The sequence below is a fragment of the Rhopalosiphum padi genome, chromosome 2 (genome assembly GCF_020882245.1).
Source record: "Rhopalosiphum padi isolate XX-2018 chromosome 2, ASM2088224v1, whole genome shotgun sequence".
In the NCBI taxonomy this organism is placed as follows: Eukaryota; Metazoa; Arthropoda; class Insecta; order Hemiptera; family Aphididae; genus Rhopalosiphum; species Rhopalosiphum padi.
In genome coordinates this window covers 30463297-30477899 of record NC_083598.1, presented here as the reverse complement: position 1 = coordinate 30477899, position 14603 = coordinate 30463297, and the positions used below count along the sequence as shown (strand labels likewise).

The 14603-nt window shown below is 27.1% G+C and overlaps 2 protein-coding genes across 2 annotated transcripts; both read right to left on the bottom strand.

Moving 5' to 3' along the window:
* Positions 1-1284: 1284 nt before the first annotated feature.
* Positions 1285-13460, bottom strand: LOC132918861 (elongator complex protein 1). Its single transcript, XM_060980190.1, has 17 exons — positions 12548-13460; positions 12340-12479; positions 11987-12263; positions 11811-11925; positions 5324-5409; positions 5023-5167; positions 4633-4951; positions 3940-4558; positions 3628-3853; positions 3273-3443; positions 2998-3194; positions 2793-2933; positions 2672-2729; positions 2466-2599; positions 1602-1732; positions 1503-1527; positions 1285-1422 (listed from the first exon to the last, which is right to left on the bottom strand). Exons 1-17 carry the CDS (start codon positions 13248-13250, stop codon positions 1355-1357), a joined length of 3555 nt encoding a protein of 1184 aa, XP_060836173.1. The 5' UTR covers positions 13251-13460; the 3' UTR covers positions 1285-1354.
* Positions 6773-10686, bottom strand: LOC132918862 (DNA-directed RNA polymerase II subunit RPB2). The gene is made up of 2 exons (XM_060980191.1): positions 7308-10686; positions 6773-7246 (listed from the first exon to the last, which is right to left on the bottom strand). Exons 1-2 carry the CDS (start codon positions 10550-10552, stop codon positions 6958-6960), a joined length of 3534 nt encoding a protein of 1177 aa, XP_060836174.1. The 5' UTR covers positions 10553-10686; the 3' UTR covers positions 6773-6957.
* Positions 13461-14603: the final 1143 nt, after the last annotated feature.

The window sequence follows — 14603 nt, the reverse complement described above, 5'->3', positions numbered from 1 at the left end:
CAAAACTTAAAGAATTACTTGAAAAATAGGGTTTACAATGTGTATATCAAACTTGTGTTGGTAAGAAATTCAGATGTAGCTAATAACTTTTATGATCATTTTTAACTTTTTAAGTTGTTATTTTTGTTAAATTGAAAGTTAAAATTTAAAATATTCAATGAATTAAGATAACACTTTACTTTAAGTTAGTTGATTTACTTTTAAATTTAGTATACTTCTTACAATAAAACATTCTTAATATAAATAAACACAAGCACACCTGCAGGATAAAATTTCACCCTGGGCAAGATAAAAATTTCTTAAAATCAATTATTAGTTATAGCGATATTATTATTAAACTATAATAGTACATGCAGTTACCAATTTCCTGGGGGGATGCCCCCCTGAGCTAGTGCCTTTGAATAAACATTATGACCATTAGTTAATATATTGTCAATGAATTTATTTCAATAAATAGGTATTTGAGCAAGTTCTTTTAAAAATGATGTATAAGTTCTACATTAACATAATCGATATTTCATATATCGTATTATCGTGTATATTAGAATATAATGAAACGTTACTACTTATTTAAAACATCGAATCTAATATCATAATTAATGGAATTAGAGATTTTACTAACGCCATGTAACTTACTTATACTTCATAATATTTTTAAAATTTAAATTGTTATTTAGGTATTTTTTTAGACAAGTTTTAAATTACTGCTGATATCTGGGTATCTAAATGACGTGGGAGATTATAGTTAATATGGAATCTAAAACATTTTTTGGCACCACGGATTACTGTTTAAACAAAAAAAAAATATTTTCAACTCCTTACTATCTACTCTTAAAGTCATACCAAGGTGGATATATCCACCTTGAGTCATACCTTGAAAACAGAATGCTCTGAGTCAGAATCAACACCAAACTATCAACCCACCGACCACCACGAAGTTCTAGCTGGCGTTCCGTAAGGTAGCGACATTGCCCTATTTACGAATGTAGCCTATTAGCGTAAAATATAACCTAAACACAATCAAAAAGCGTAAAAACAATACCTTTTAAATATTATACAATTTAAAGGTAAGATTATTATCCAGGGCCCTACGTAGCCTTTTATTGATATTATTATTAAAGAATATCAAAACTAACAGCACAATATTGAAAATGGTGAACAAAAATTTGTTGTCACATGTGTGTAAAACGGAGACAACACATGCAGGTTCTACGTCCTCTTAAATAAAAGATAATAAATGTTTGTATTTTTTTTTTTGTGTGAATAATTTTAAAGAAAAACGAGTTATTATATTTTAATTTTATATTATTGAAATACATAAAATACATGCATATAAACAAAAAATGTAATTTTTTTATTCTAAAATACTTAGTTTCCAACTTTTGTCAGGTTTTATTTTTAAAGGGCTCAAAAGAATTGCATCTGAAAACAAATTTTAAGCACATCATATTTATTAATTTATTATTCATTATTTTTGTATTTATGATATTATTATTAGTTACCTTCTATAATTTGTTCAGTTTCATTCTAAAAATAAAACAATAATACACATTTTTAACTGATCATAATTGTATTAATAGTTAATAATATAAAATACTTACAAAAATCGGCCAAACAGTTGATTTGTGATCAAAAATAGAAGTCTGAAAGGATTCCAATGTTGTTTGTAACGTATGACCTATATCGAATTCTTCAAATCTCACGAGTAATAAACTTATAGTTTTTACATTATCTATTAAAAAAATAAAAAATAAATATATATACACATATTATTCTATTTAATTCAAGAAGGCCTTATAATTTCTTTATTGAGATGAAGGTATTATAATGTATTGAAAAAATAAGAAGACTCAGGGACAACAAAACTATGAGTGGCTGTAGAAATAAATGTAGAAAGAAAAATAAAGAAACTGTTTGTTAGAAACTTTTTTTAATACTTTTAAGAATGTTATTAATAATAAAATATATGATTAAAAGTGAAAAAAAATAAACATAGCAATTTCTTAAAAACCAAAATAAAAAATAACTGATAAGTACAGAATATTATTCTTAATAATTTATGTGAGATACCTAAAATCCTATAATGTGTAATCCCCATGAATGAAATAGAAAATTTTTTCTACATTGTATTGTATTATGTATTTAAGACAATGTTTTATTTTATTGTTACTAATAGGTCTTCTCAAGAGGATATTAGCACAATATTTGTTTTTTTTTTTTTCATAGACAAGACACATTCATAATTTAGAGGAAATATTTAACAAATTGCCAGACACTCAAAAATATTATTCTTTATAATTTTTGTTATGGGTGGTTTACTTTAAGATTAATCAAAAATATATATATAAAAAAAAAACAATGCATAAATGCATTTTGTCCATGTTGAGTATTAAGTCAAAGAGAGAAAATAAAATGTAATGTATTGCCATCCTTTTGAGGTAAAATATTTAAACTGAATAAATAACCTTTAAAATTTTCAAGCTTTTCAATAATTTGTTTCAAGGTCAAAACTATAGTGGGTTCTTCTCGAAAATTCCCTTTTTTCAAATTCCACATTTTACGTTGTTGTTTACGGGCACTTCTACAACTAGTTCGAGTGCTATAAATAAAAGTACAATATGAATAATAAAAAATTGGTTATTATATAAGTAATTTAGTAAATATACTATACCTAGATGTACGATAAGATGATACACTACTAATTTCTGAACTTGTATCATTTAAGTTATCTAAAACCACAACATGTTACATACTTATTTAAAATTTAAATATTTAATTGTACAAAAAATTACCATAAGGAGTTGTTTCACTGGAATTTTCTTTTCTAACTTCAACTAAACGTTTTGCTAGAGTAACAAAATTTTCATTTTGTGAATTAATATCAGAGATGAGATTTTGAGCAGTATTTAAACAAGACAATTTAATACATTTTTCTGAAAAATATAATAATTATAAATTAAATAATAATTGTAAATATATAACAATCTTAATACATACCTAAATCACTATCAAGTAATGATCTAGATCGAGCTAAATATAACGCGTGAATATAATCTTGAGCTTTGATGCAATAATCCACAGCTAATTTAGAATCCTTCAACTCAAATTCAGCAAAATCAGCAGCTTCTCTGAACTTTAGAGTAGATGATAAAGTAGATAAAATATTTGCTTTAATTTTTTTAATTTCTGAGTCACTAAACAATAATCATTTTTATATATTTTATTATATAAAAAATAAGAACTATTACAATAATTATAATAGTATTATTTACTCAAAATTTAGTTCATAAGACAACTCTAAAGATTCTTTCCAAAATCCAGCTTTTAAATAAGAGCCAATAGCCTTATTCCGTTCAATACTTTGGTTGTATATTAAGGCTGCATGTTTATAATCCATTTTAGAATATAATAAATCCGCAAAATGTTTTGCAATTGTTTTGTATCTTTAAAAAAAATATATATGCATAATAAATTTAAAAAAAATAGTCCTATATAATTTTCAAGTAACCAACTTATTTTTATTCTCATAAAAATTACATTTTACACATCTAAAGTGAATTAAAATATGGTAATAGATCATTCTTTAATTTTAAGATGTTTGGATTAATAAAAGTTATTTTCACTTACTCATTTAGATCTCTATTAAATAATGTTAATGCATAAGAATAGAGATTGTTATCTATAATATATTTCAAACATTTTTCAAACTGCCCTCCACAATTAACTAAATTCTTTAAGGCCAATTCTTTATTTCCTAATTTATCATCAATCGTAAAACGCATTAAATTACATTCCATTTTTTCTAATTCTTTTAAAAATGGTACATACTCTTTTGGATCGAGTTGAGAATTATCTAATAATACAATGTGAAAATAAATTAGTAAAAATTATGCAAAAGTATTGAAACACATAAACTAATTTAATATAATATATACTTACTTATAATTTTCATAGCCATTTCTAAATTATATTCAGCAAGTGATGCTTTATACAATTGATCTACATCGACTAAGAATAATAAGTGTTTTAAATAGTCATTATTCATTGATGCTAAATTTAATGCTAAATCGAAACGTTTTAATTTTACATAGCACCCAAGTAATGGAAAAGCATATTTATCTTTGTCGAGTTTTTCCATAGTGTTCATTAAATGTGAACATATTGTGAACACTTTACTATCCAATTCTTTAACATTGTTTTCTTGAAATTGAGAAGCATAAACAGTATTCAAGTAATTTTTATCTTCTAATTCGGTAACAAATAAACTTATCCAAGATGGGTCTTTTATTTGGATGATAAATTCGTTTAGATCATCAATAAACTTTAAAGGATCTAAATCGCATAATACATTAAGATTTATACGTTCCTTGCGCAAAAGATCAAATGCTATTAAATATTTTTGATCTTGAATAAGTTCAACAGCAGATAAAATTGTTAAAGGTCTTGGCTTAATTGTTTCTAAATTACCTCTTGGTAATTGTAATATAACCGAATTACCAGTTACTGTTATAATTTTTGAACCAGATTCAACTCGTCTATGATATTGATCATCATTATCCTGAAACATACAATCAATTTAATTTATAAGTTATAAACTAAGAATTATATAATAACCAATATTTTTTTTATTACTTTAGTAGGATGTATATTAAGTACAATCAGCCTTTGATTCAATGTAGCAGCTAATACAAAAGGATATCGAATACAGAATGATCCTATATTATTAAGAATCACTTTATCATTTTCAAAAAGTCTTTTGGATATACCAAGAGCATAGATTTTATTGTCCATTACACTTAAATGTGTACATTCTTCGGGTAAATAAAGATAAGGATCAATCATATTTATTTGTTCGTTCCACAACAATAATTGTCCATTTGATAGCTGAATCAGGGCTCCTTTAGCGTGGTTTAGAATTGATACAATTGGTAGTTCAATATTATGTTTAGTTCTATAAATAAATAAATAAATATCATAACTTTTATCTGTACCAATAAAATACAAATTGATCATAAAATGTACATGTGTTTGAAACCATCATCAATTTTAGCAACACATATGTGATGAATACTTCCAACTTCTGATAAACTAAATATAATAGTATTTTCATTTAACCAAAACCAGTGGTTAAATATTCCAGACATATTTGATACTCTATAAATGGTATCTAAAAATATTAAATAAAACAATATTTACTTATTAGTAATTTCAGAATAAAAAAAAAAAATAAAATTTTTGAAGAGCGTTATTATTTTTATCCAAACTACTTTTAAAATATTTAAATTTTTATAAAAATATATTACTTTCATATAGTATTACTTACTGCTTTTTACATAACATTCTTCTTTATAATGATAAAAGTGAACAGTCTGATCAGAAGTAATGATACAAATATCATTTCCATTTTTACTGTAAGAATACAAATTGAAAATAAATGGTATATATTATATATTATATTATATTATATTATATATTATTGGTATATCACACAATTTAATTGTTTGAATAACATTATAATATGTAATAATATGAGTATTCCATGCAATATCAAATTTGGATTTATTTAGAAAACTAGATTTTACTCATTAATCATTGTTTGTATATTAATAAAGGACATGTACCTATTTCAATAAAAAAATTACACGACTAAATTATTTTTTCATATATATTATGAGACAAAATATTTAAGGATAAGCTAATGATCCAAATATTATTTACAATTTATCTAGTTAACATCAGATATTTTGGTATTTTCAATACTATTATTTTGGTATGTATTTGGAATTAAAGTAATATAGTTATTTTAAATTATAGTATAATACATGTACAATATATTTTAAACACTAACACAATATATACAGTCAGTGGTGTCAAACTCTGACTTTTTTTGTTTAAGCGAAATCTAAAATTATTGTCTATTTGACTTTTAACTTGTATGTCTCACACTATCAGGTAACAATTATAATATATATAACAGCTTAACTTTATTAACCCACCCATAGGCGGAAATCATTTAAGAAGTGAAACGATCATTTCACATGTTATGTGAGTTTGGCGCTACTGTATACAGTGTTTCTTCTATAGTCAAACACTCATTAATTCAAAATCTATTGATGTTTTTGAAAATATTCTTCTTACATAATTTCTAGTTGAAATAAAACAATATACATTTTTAATTTCATATATCGATACACAAAAATCAAAATTCGGACGAGTAGTTCATGAGTTATAACTACTAGATACTAAGTATTTAAATTTTTAGCGAGCAGAGAAGTAGACAAACATTTTGTGAATTATCCACAATCCACATACTACACCATTTTAATAATTGAAATTATAAATACTTGTAACAGTTATAACTCATAAACTATTTTGAATTTCGATTTTTATGTATCAAAATACTATGAAAAATGTAAGTTGTCATTTAAAAAATTAAAAAGCATAAGGATTTATAGAAATAAAAAGTATTAAAAATATAATTTTATTTAAACTGTAAATTATTCAAAAAATTATTAATAAATTTTGAAACGTAATGTTGTTTGATTAAAGAATGACCTTGTATATTTCATTATTTATTTTTAAGTACCTATATCCATGGATTAGTTTTCTTAAAAAATTACAACCTATGTAACACAATATTTGAAATATTTCTTTAACAGCTAATAAACCAAAAAAAATAACTTAGGATTGATCTAATTTTAAAACAATGGTGAATTAAAAATATAACAGGAATAAAATAATATAATTATTTTAAAATAAACTAAGAATAATATTTATCAAAATAAGAATACACTTTATTATAAAATATTTTTATTTAACACATTAAATTACAACTTTAATATTGATTTTTTTATTTTTTTTTATACAGTTTATTACGTTTATTATGATAATAATATAATACAATTCAAGTATAATTAAAGTTAAATGTATCAGTCACATCTGAGCTGTCATATAAATTTAGTTAGTAACCATCAACCTTGGAGCGATGTTCATTGACATTAATTCTTGGAATAACAACTTTGCTGCATATGGTAATTTTACTTGTGAAATCTGAGTTTTATTTTTACATCCCTTACATTCAAAAGTATTATTTCTTAGATTTGCAATTGCAATTAAGCCACAGAAATTACATATATGAATACGGTAAGGGTCAGATACTTCAAATAAACGTTCACGTAAAAATTGAGCAGCACCATGTGCTATTTGACAATCTCGTTCCATCTCCCCAAATCGTAATCCACCATCCCTAAAAAATAAAAATGTATTTAATATTTAATTAATATAGCATTTAAATTATAAAATCTTACCTTGCTCTTCCTTCCATAGGTTGCCGTACTAAAATTTGAACTGGTCCTCTTGCTCTTGAATGTATCTTATCATCTACCATGTGTTTAAGACGTTGATAATAAGTCGGCCCTAAGAATATTTGAGCGTTAATTTTTCTTCCAGAAAAGCCATTATACATAACTTCATTTCCTCGTAGATGATAACCATATTCTTGTAATAAAGTTGAAATTTTTTGTACATTTACAGCATCATTAAATGGTGTAGCATCGCCAATTTCTCCTTTATTTGCAGATACTTTTCCTTGTAAGCACTCAATTAAATGTCCAATTGTCATACGGGAAGGGATAGCATGAGGATTAATAATAATATCAGGTGTGATGCCTTCACAAGTGAAAGGCATATCTTCTTGTCTGTATTGTATTCCACATGTTCCTTTTTGACCGTGCCTTGAAGCAAATTTATCACCAATTTGAGGTATTCTTTCAGAGCGAACTCGAATCTTACAAAATTTGTAACCTTCCGAATTTAATGTTAATAAAACTTGATCAATGAGACCAGTTTCACTGTTTCTTAAAAATGTACTACAATCTCGTTTGGAATATTTTTTTGTAGTTCCTTCAAGTTCATCTTCATTATCTGGAAGAGTCATTGTTTTGCCAATAATAACATCATCGCCAGAAACTCTGAGACCAGGAGATATTATACCATCATCATCTAACTTATCATAAATGGCATTTCTCATACCTTGACATGATTGGCGATTTGGTTTTTCAAAGACCTCTTCCTGATCTCCAATTCGTTTTGATTCAGAATCTTTATAAGAACGGAAAAATACAGATCGGAAGAATCCTCTTTCTACTGCAGAAGCATTTAATATTACACTATCTTCTTGATTATAACCAGTATAACATAAAATTGCTACAATAGAATTAATACCAGCTGGCAGTTCTCTGAAACGTAAATACTCCATAGATCTTGTCGTTACAAGAGGTTTATGTGGATAATAAAGAACATGAGCTAAAGTATCCATTCGGACATGATAATTGGTTATGTAGACACCCATGGCTTGTTTACCCATAGCACTTTGATATGTATTCCTAGGGCTTTGATTGTGATCAGGGAATGGGATAATGGATGCACATACTCCTAATATCATAGCTGGATGAATTTCACAATGTGTGTAAGTTGTACAGTATGCATATTCTTTTTCTTGTCTTAAATCATCAGGTGACATAGCAATCATTGTAGTTTCTTCTTCCAAAGTATCGATATATTCAACTACACCATTGGATACTAGCACTTGCCATCCATAATTGTTATAATCACGCTCTTTTAAGCTGTCAATATGACGTTTTTTTAGCAATAATTTTCCATTTTCAACAATAAGCAATGGTCGACAAATACGACCAGCATCTGTATAAATTCTTATTTCACGATCACGTATATCACGAATAATACTAACTTCACTTACAATGATGTCCATTTGTCGTCGAAGTTTTCTCAAAGTACCCATAAGTTGTTCAGGATCACGATGAATACCAACCCAACATCCATTTACAAATATTTTAGTGGCATCTACAATTGCCGAAGGAGCAATTTCTTCCAAGTTTTCCATACTCCATTCTTCTAAAAATTCCAAAATTGGTGATGGCTGAGAGCCAACAGATATATAAGCCATCAAAGCAAGATTTTTTACCAAACCAACAGCAGCTCCTTCTGGGGTTTCTGCTGGGCATAACATACCCCATAGAGTATTGTGCAACTGCCTAGGTTTTGCTAATTTCCCATCTCGCCCAATAGGAGAATTTACACGTCTTAAATGTGATAATGTTGAGGCAAACGTAAGTCTGTTTAATACCTGTGATACACCAGCCCTTGCTTGATGAGCTTTCTTTTGATCGCCCCAATTTCCAGTAGCTAATGAATACCTCAGACCATCAGTAATAAGTTTTGTTTTAATTGCTAGATCTAAATTAAAATCTTTTCCACGATCAATGAATTTTTGAGCATACATACGCACTTCTTTCATTAAATTTTTGAACAATCCTCTAAATAAAAATGCCAATAAAGGTCCAGCCAAATCCAAACGTTTGTTACCATAATGATCTCTGTCATCCAATTCACGTCTACCAAGTGAAGCTAAGAGAAGACGATGAACCATATATCCCAAGAAATATGCCTTTTTAGTTTCACAAAAATCTGACACACCCACGTGGGGTAACATTTCTTTTTGAAGGATTTCTCTAGCATACTTAATACGTTTATCTTTAGTTACTCCAGGTCTTGCTCCACGTGAACCAATAAAATTTAATGCAACATTTTGTTCTTGTATAACAAAAGCTTCATCTAAAGATGGTTTCACCATTTCCATCATTTCTGGGTCATCAAAATCATAAATTATGTGTTCTAATATATCACGATCGGCTACAAACCCTAAAGCTCTAAACACAATCATAATAGGTATTTCTTGTTTAATATATGGCAATATTGCAATTATTCTTTGGCCAATAGCAGATTTCTTTATACTTTGACCACCACGAGCCATCATATTAACCCAAAGAGTAGAAGTCGGACGAGATGAATGTTCTAAACATGATCTTATTTCAGCCTTAAATGCATATTTTCCATCTTTCATACTAAAAACATATACAGTATTTGTGGCCATTTTTTCCTGAGCAATTAATACTTTTTCGGATCCGTTAATAATGAAATAACCTCCAGGATCTAATGGACATTCATTTAACTCAGTCAAATCACGATCGTTTAATCCAAATAGTAGACAATATGTTGACCTTAACATTATAGGTATTTTACCTATGAATGATTTAGAATGTTGAGTGACAACTGGTTCTTCACCATCTTTAATCACAGTTTTGGTAATATCTACATAAAGTGGAGCAGAATATGTTAAATTACGTAATCTAGCTTCATTGGGCATCATAGGAGATGGCGAACCATCTTTTTCCCAATGAGTAGGTTTAGATAAGTAAATCTGTTCAAACTTAATTTGATACTTAGTAGGAGTATCAATTTCACCATGTGTATGTTGCGATTCAGCTTGTAACTCAATTTGAGGAGAATCTTCTACAATACGCTGCACGGACATTTGAATAAATTCATCAAACGAGTCCAATTGTTGTCTTACAAGACCCTTTTCATCGAAATAAGAATTGATTACTATCCAGCAAGCTTCTTGCCAAAGTTCACTTGAAATTTCTTCGGTCTCCTCTTCTTCTTCATATTCATCGTCGCCCAAGTCGTACATGTTGTTCAATAGGATTCCCTACTTTTTTTAAAATAATTTATAACTATTTAATATTTAGTATGTTACTGAAATAATTAATTACAAGTTAGAACGCGTTTACCGTTTGAAAATATTCAACAATAATCATTATTCATTTACACACAACATTCAAGCTACCATATTATCAAGAGAAAATGTAATAAATTCCAAAGAGTATATATAACTTTTATAGGTTATATTAATATGGCTGATAAAATACGCGGCAAGATTTGAAAAATGAAAAAAAAAAAAAAGAATCTCGGAACATTAATTACATATTCATTGAACAGATTCAATAAATGAACAAAGATTAATACTAAATATTGTTTTATGACCGCTATTTATAAAAAATTGTAGAGGTTGCAATTGTTAAAATGAACTTGGACAAGTACAAATACTTTAATAAGCCAAACTATTTTTTTAATTTAATGATTTATCCTGAATAGTTTTTTTTTTATTCAATATCTCAATATAACATTATTATAGCAAATTAATAAAAATTAAAATATTTTGTTTTAAATTATGTATAAATTAAACAATTAAAACCAATATATACAATATATAACACAATATACAGTGACAATTAAACAATTTTATACTTTACTAAAGACACAACCTTGCATATTTTTATATTTAAACTTTATTTTGCAATTAGATTAAACAATTAAAAATGAAAAAATAGTAGATGAGATGGTAAAATGTTAATGCAGAGTTTGCAAACTTAAGAGGGTGAACATCATATCAATTACATCAGTCATTTAATGAGGGTGAAGTAGGATGAAGGACCTTGGAAGTTATAATACTAAAATGTGTATTGGTAATTAAAAACTATTAATGTTTTAATTATATTATCTAAATTATAGATATAAAATGAGGATTAAATAGGTAAAATAAAGTGTTTAAGTATTTTTTAAATATAAGTACCATTTTAACCCATATTTATTTTAATATTTTACTGAACAGGTTTTTAGCGAATAATCTTATATATTATACAGTAATGTAATAATTATAATAATACTATATGATTGTATTTACTATTATAGTAATAGTATAATTTGCCAAATTGTTTTGGCCACATTTTGTAAGAAACTAACAGATAAAAGTTAAATTATATCACTATGTTAAATATACATAATTCTTGACTAGTTACACATAATTATTATCATTGATATTGATATAGATATAAGATAGCATGTTAATAAAAATATATTAGAGAACTTTTATTATCAAAATATCTTACCTTTGATTGTGAGGCATGTACAGTACACTGTCCACAGGAGATTCTAGAGTTAACTTAACATCAAACATTGGAGGTGGTATTATAACTTGTTTAAATGGTGTTAGTAAAACTGAACCTAATAAACAAATAGAAAATTGAAAGATTTCAACAATTAAATTAAAAAATAATATACTTACAGTAATCTATGACAGCAACCCAGTCTTCGGTTCCAGGACTTGAAGTACACAAAGTTTCAGACCAATATAGTATGTAGTAATTACCATTGTTAGTAATTAGTTGTAAACTATTGTCTGGTAACCATTTTGCAGTAATAATTTTGTTTTCAATTGTCATCCATTTTTTAATCTGCCATGCATAATTAGTGCACGATAAAAATAATAAATAGTTACTATCTGAATCAGCACACTGAATACACAATATTGAAGAATCATGGTTCCACAACAACTGTTTTACCTGTTATTTGTAAAGAAATAAAACTACTAATTAGTATAGTTAAGAATAACTTAAAATTGTGTAAATATTCACTAACATTGACTGTAGATGGAATTTCAAAGTCCCCATGTTTAAGTCCATTTTTTTCCATAAAACTAATAAAATATTTCTCATTCATGTGTTGAGAAAATGATATAAGTTCTTTTGTAGTTTTCCAACTTAATACAGCTTCCACTCCTAAATCACAATAGCAATAAATATGAAAATTTGCATTAGGCCTGAAGTATAACTGTAGGGTGTTCTACCTGAAAGAGGTTCACTTATGTATTGTAGAATTCCATCTCTGTTAAAGATTTTAATAGATCTCAAATTCACAACTTTATCAAGAAATCCGATTGCAAATAATAAACTGTCAGGTCTCCAGCAGATATTTATTGAATCATCACAATGATCTCCATCTCCAATGATTTCCTTTACTACTCTTTTGTCTTTTCCTTCTGATCCATGAAACTGTGTTTCTTTTTTTCCCCAGCCAACATTTACCAATAACTTTTCTGAAAGTTCAACTTTAATAATGTTGAAACTGTTTAACATTTCAAAACAATCCGTTACTAGTGTAATATGTTCTTGGCCTGTCAGTAGAATTATGCGTTCAAAGTCAGGACTGCACAGTATGTTAGAGACTACGTTTTCACACTTGTACGCAATTTCTACAATATTTTCTTGTATCAATAGTACATCGCCATTTGAACAACCAACTACAAAGGAATCCCACGGTTCGTAGTACGCATATGACGTAATCTTAATGTTGTCGCAGTCCGCGTTGATGTACACATCTGTTGTAGATAAATCCACCACAAGACGATGTTGATCCTTTAAGTTTAAACGCCAAATGGCGCTATTAGTCGAATAACATAATTCACCGTTGGAAATTATCTGAACCGATGCAGCGTCTTTTAACTGTTCGACGTGCATCACTCTAGACTTGTGCAGCTTAAGGTTTTTCATATTGAACGCGTTTTTAAAATTAAAAATACAAAATTAGTAAATTACAAAATATATGAATCTGAAATCAGTGAAATCACCAATATCTTATCACACACGTGAATAATATTTAATGAACTAGATACTAGATAGCGAATTCCCACTATCAGTTGAAGCCTGGTTTTTTGGTTGGCATTATAATATGGTAAATATTAATTATGTTGTATTATATTTTATTATTCTGAACCTGTTTGACAGAACAATAGAAAAGAGATTAAAACGCTATAATGTGTCGAAAAGATGTAATTTGTTTTTCCTGTCTGCATATCAAATAAAACCCATATAAAAATACGGCTTTCTCATTGGTTCAACATTTGGCGCGATAAAATATTTTAATTATTTATTATAAACATTTTATTTTTATTATTATCATAATATAGCGTCATATTAATATTTTATGCATATAAGTATATTTTTATATATAAATATAATATATTATTAGAGAACTGTTGGCCATAGGCGTGATTTGAGGGGGCTTGGGTGTGCTTAGCACCCCCAATTTTGAAATTAGCACCAGCAAATTGTTTCATGTTAATTTAGATTTTAATAGTAACAGCTAACAGTAAACAGGTATCCATAACCTCAAGATAACATTATAAAAAAAGATAGAGGAGCTTCAGCACCCTCAGTTTTTTCATTGAGATTGCGCCCCTGCAGTTCTGGCATTTGCATAATCAGTTATTCATAACTTATTATTTATATTAAAGAAATATATGATATCTTATCATAGGTCTTACAATTAACTATAAGTTTAAATTTATTTATTTAAATTGAATCAATAACTAATAAGCATTCATGATAATGCAATGTGATTTTTCATTATACACACAAACGTCACAAACTGTTAATCTTTAAGCAAATTTCTATAGTAGTATATTATTAGTAGTTTTTTTCTGTTATTTGATTAGTTGTAAATTTTAGTTACCACACTCAAATAAAATAATAACAATTATAATTTTTTCTATTATAGGTTCATGCTAAAAAAAAAAAACAAATATGTGTACCTACTTAAGTCTGTAGACAAACATATTGAAATCTTTTTAGAAACTACTTATAAAAACCATGTAATATAATAAGCTAGGGCAGAGGATTTCTACTAGCATTTAATTATCCGACTCTAAAGTCCAAATATTATGTTATTGGTTTTTTAAAAATGTCACATGATCGTGATTCGTGTTTTTAACAAGATACTACCTTTAACACGAAGTTGTACTTAGTCGTATTATACTCGTATCTATACTTATACGACTTTTTTCGTTGGATATTCATATGAATAATTTATGATACGTCATAACTTTTACTATTTCCTACAATGTT

Excerpts from the sequence above, each read along its gene's own strand:
- LOC132918862 (XM_060980191.1), bottom strand. The coding sequence starts at position 10,552 with ATGTACGACTTGGGCGACGATGAATATGAAGAAGAAGAGGAGACCGAA. Across the intron at positions 7,247-7,307 it reads CCTATGGAAGGAAGAGCAAG|GGATGGTGGATTACGATTTG; the intron begins GTAAGATTTTAT and ends TTTATTTTTTAG.
- LOC132918861 (XM_060980190.1), bottom strand. The coding sequence starts at position 13,250 with ATGAAAAACCTTAAGCTGCACAAGTCTAGAGTGATGCACGTCGAACAG. Across the intron at positions 11,926-11,986 it reads GGTTGCTGTCATAGATTACT|GTTCAGTTTTACTAACACCA; the intron begins GTAAGTATATTA and ends TTTGTTTATTAG. Across the intron at positions 5,410-11,810 it reads TACATGCCTCACAATCAAAG|TAAAAATGGAAATGATATTT; the intron begins GTAAGATATTTT and ends GTATTCTTACAG.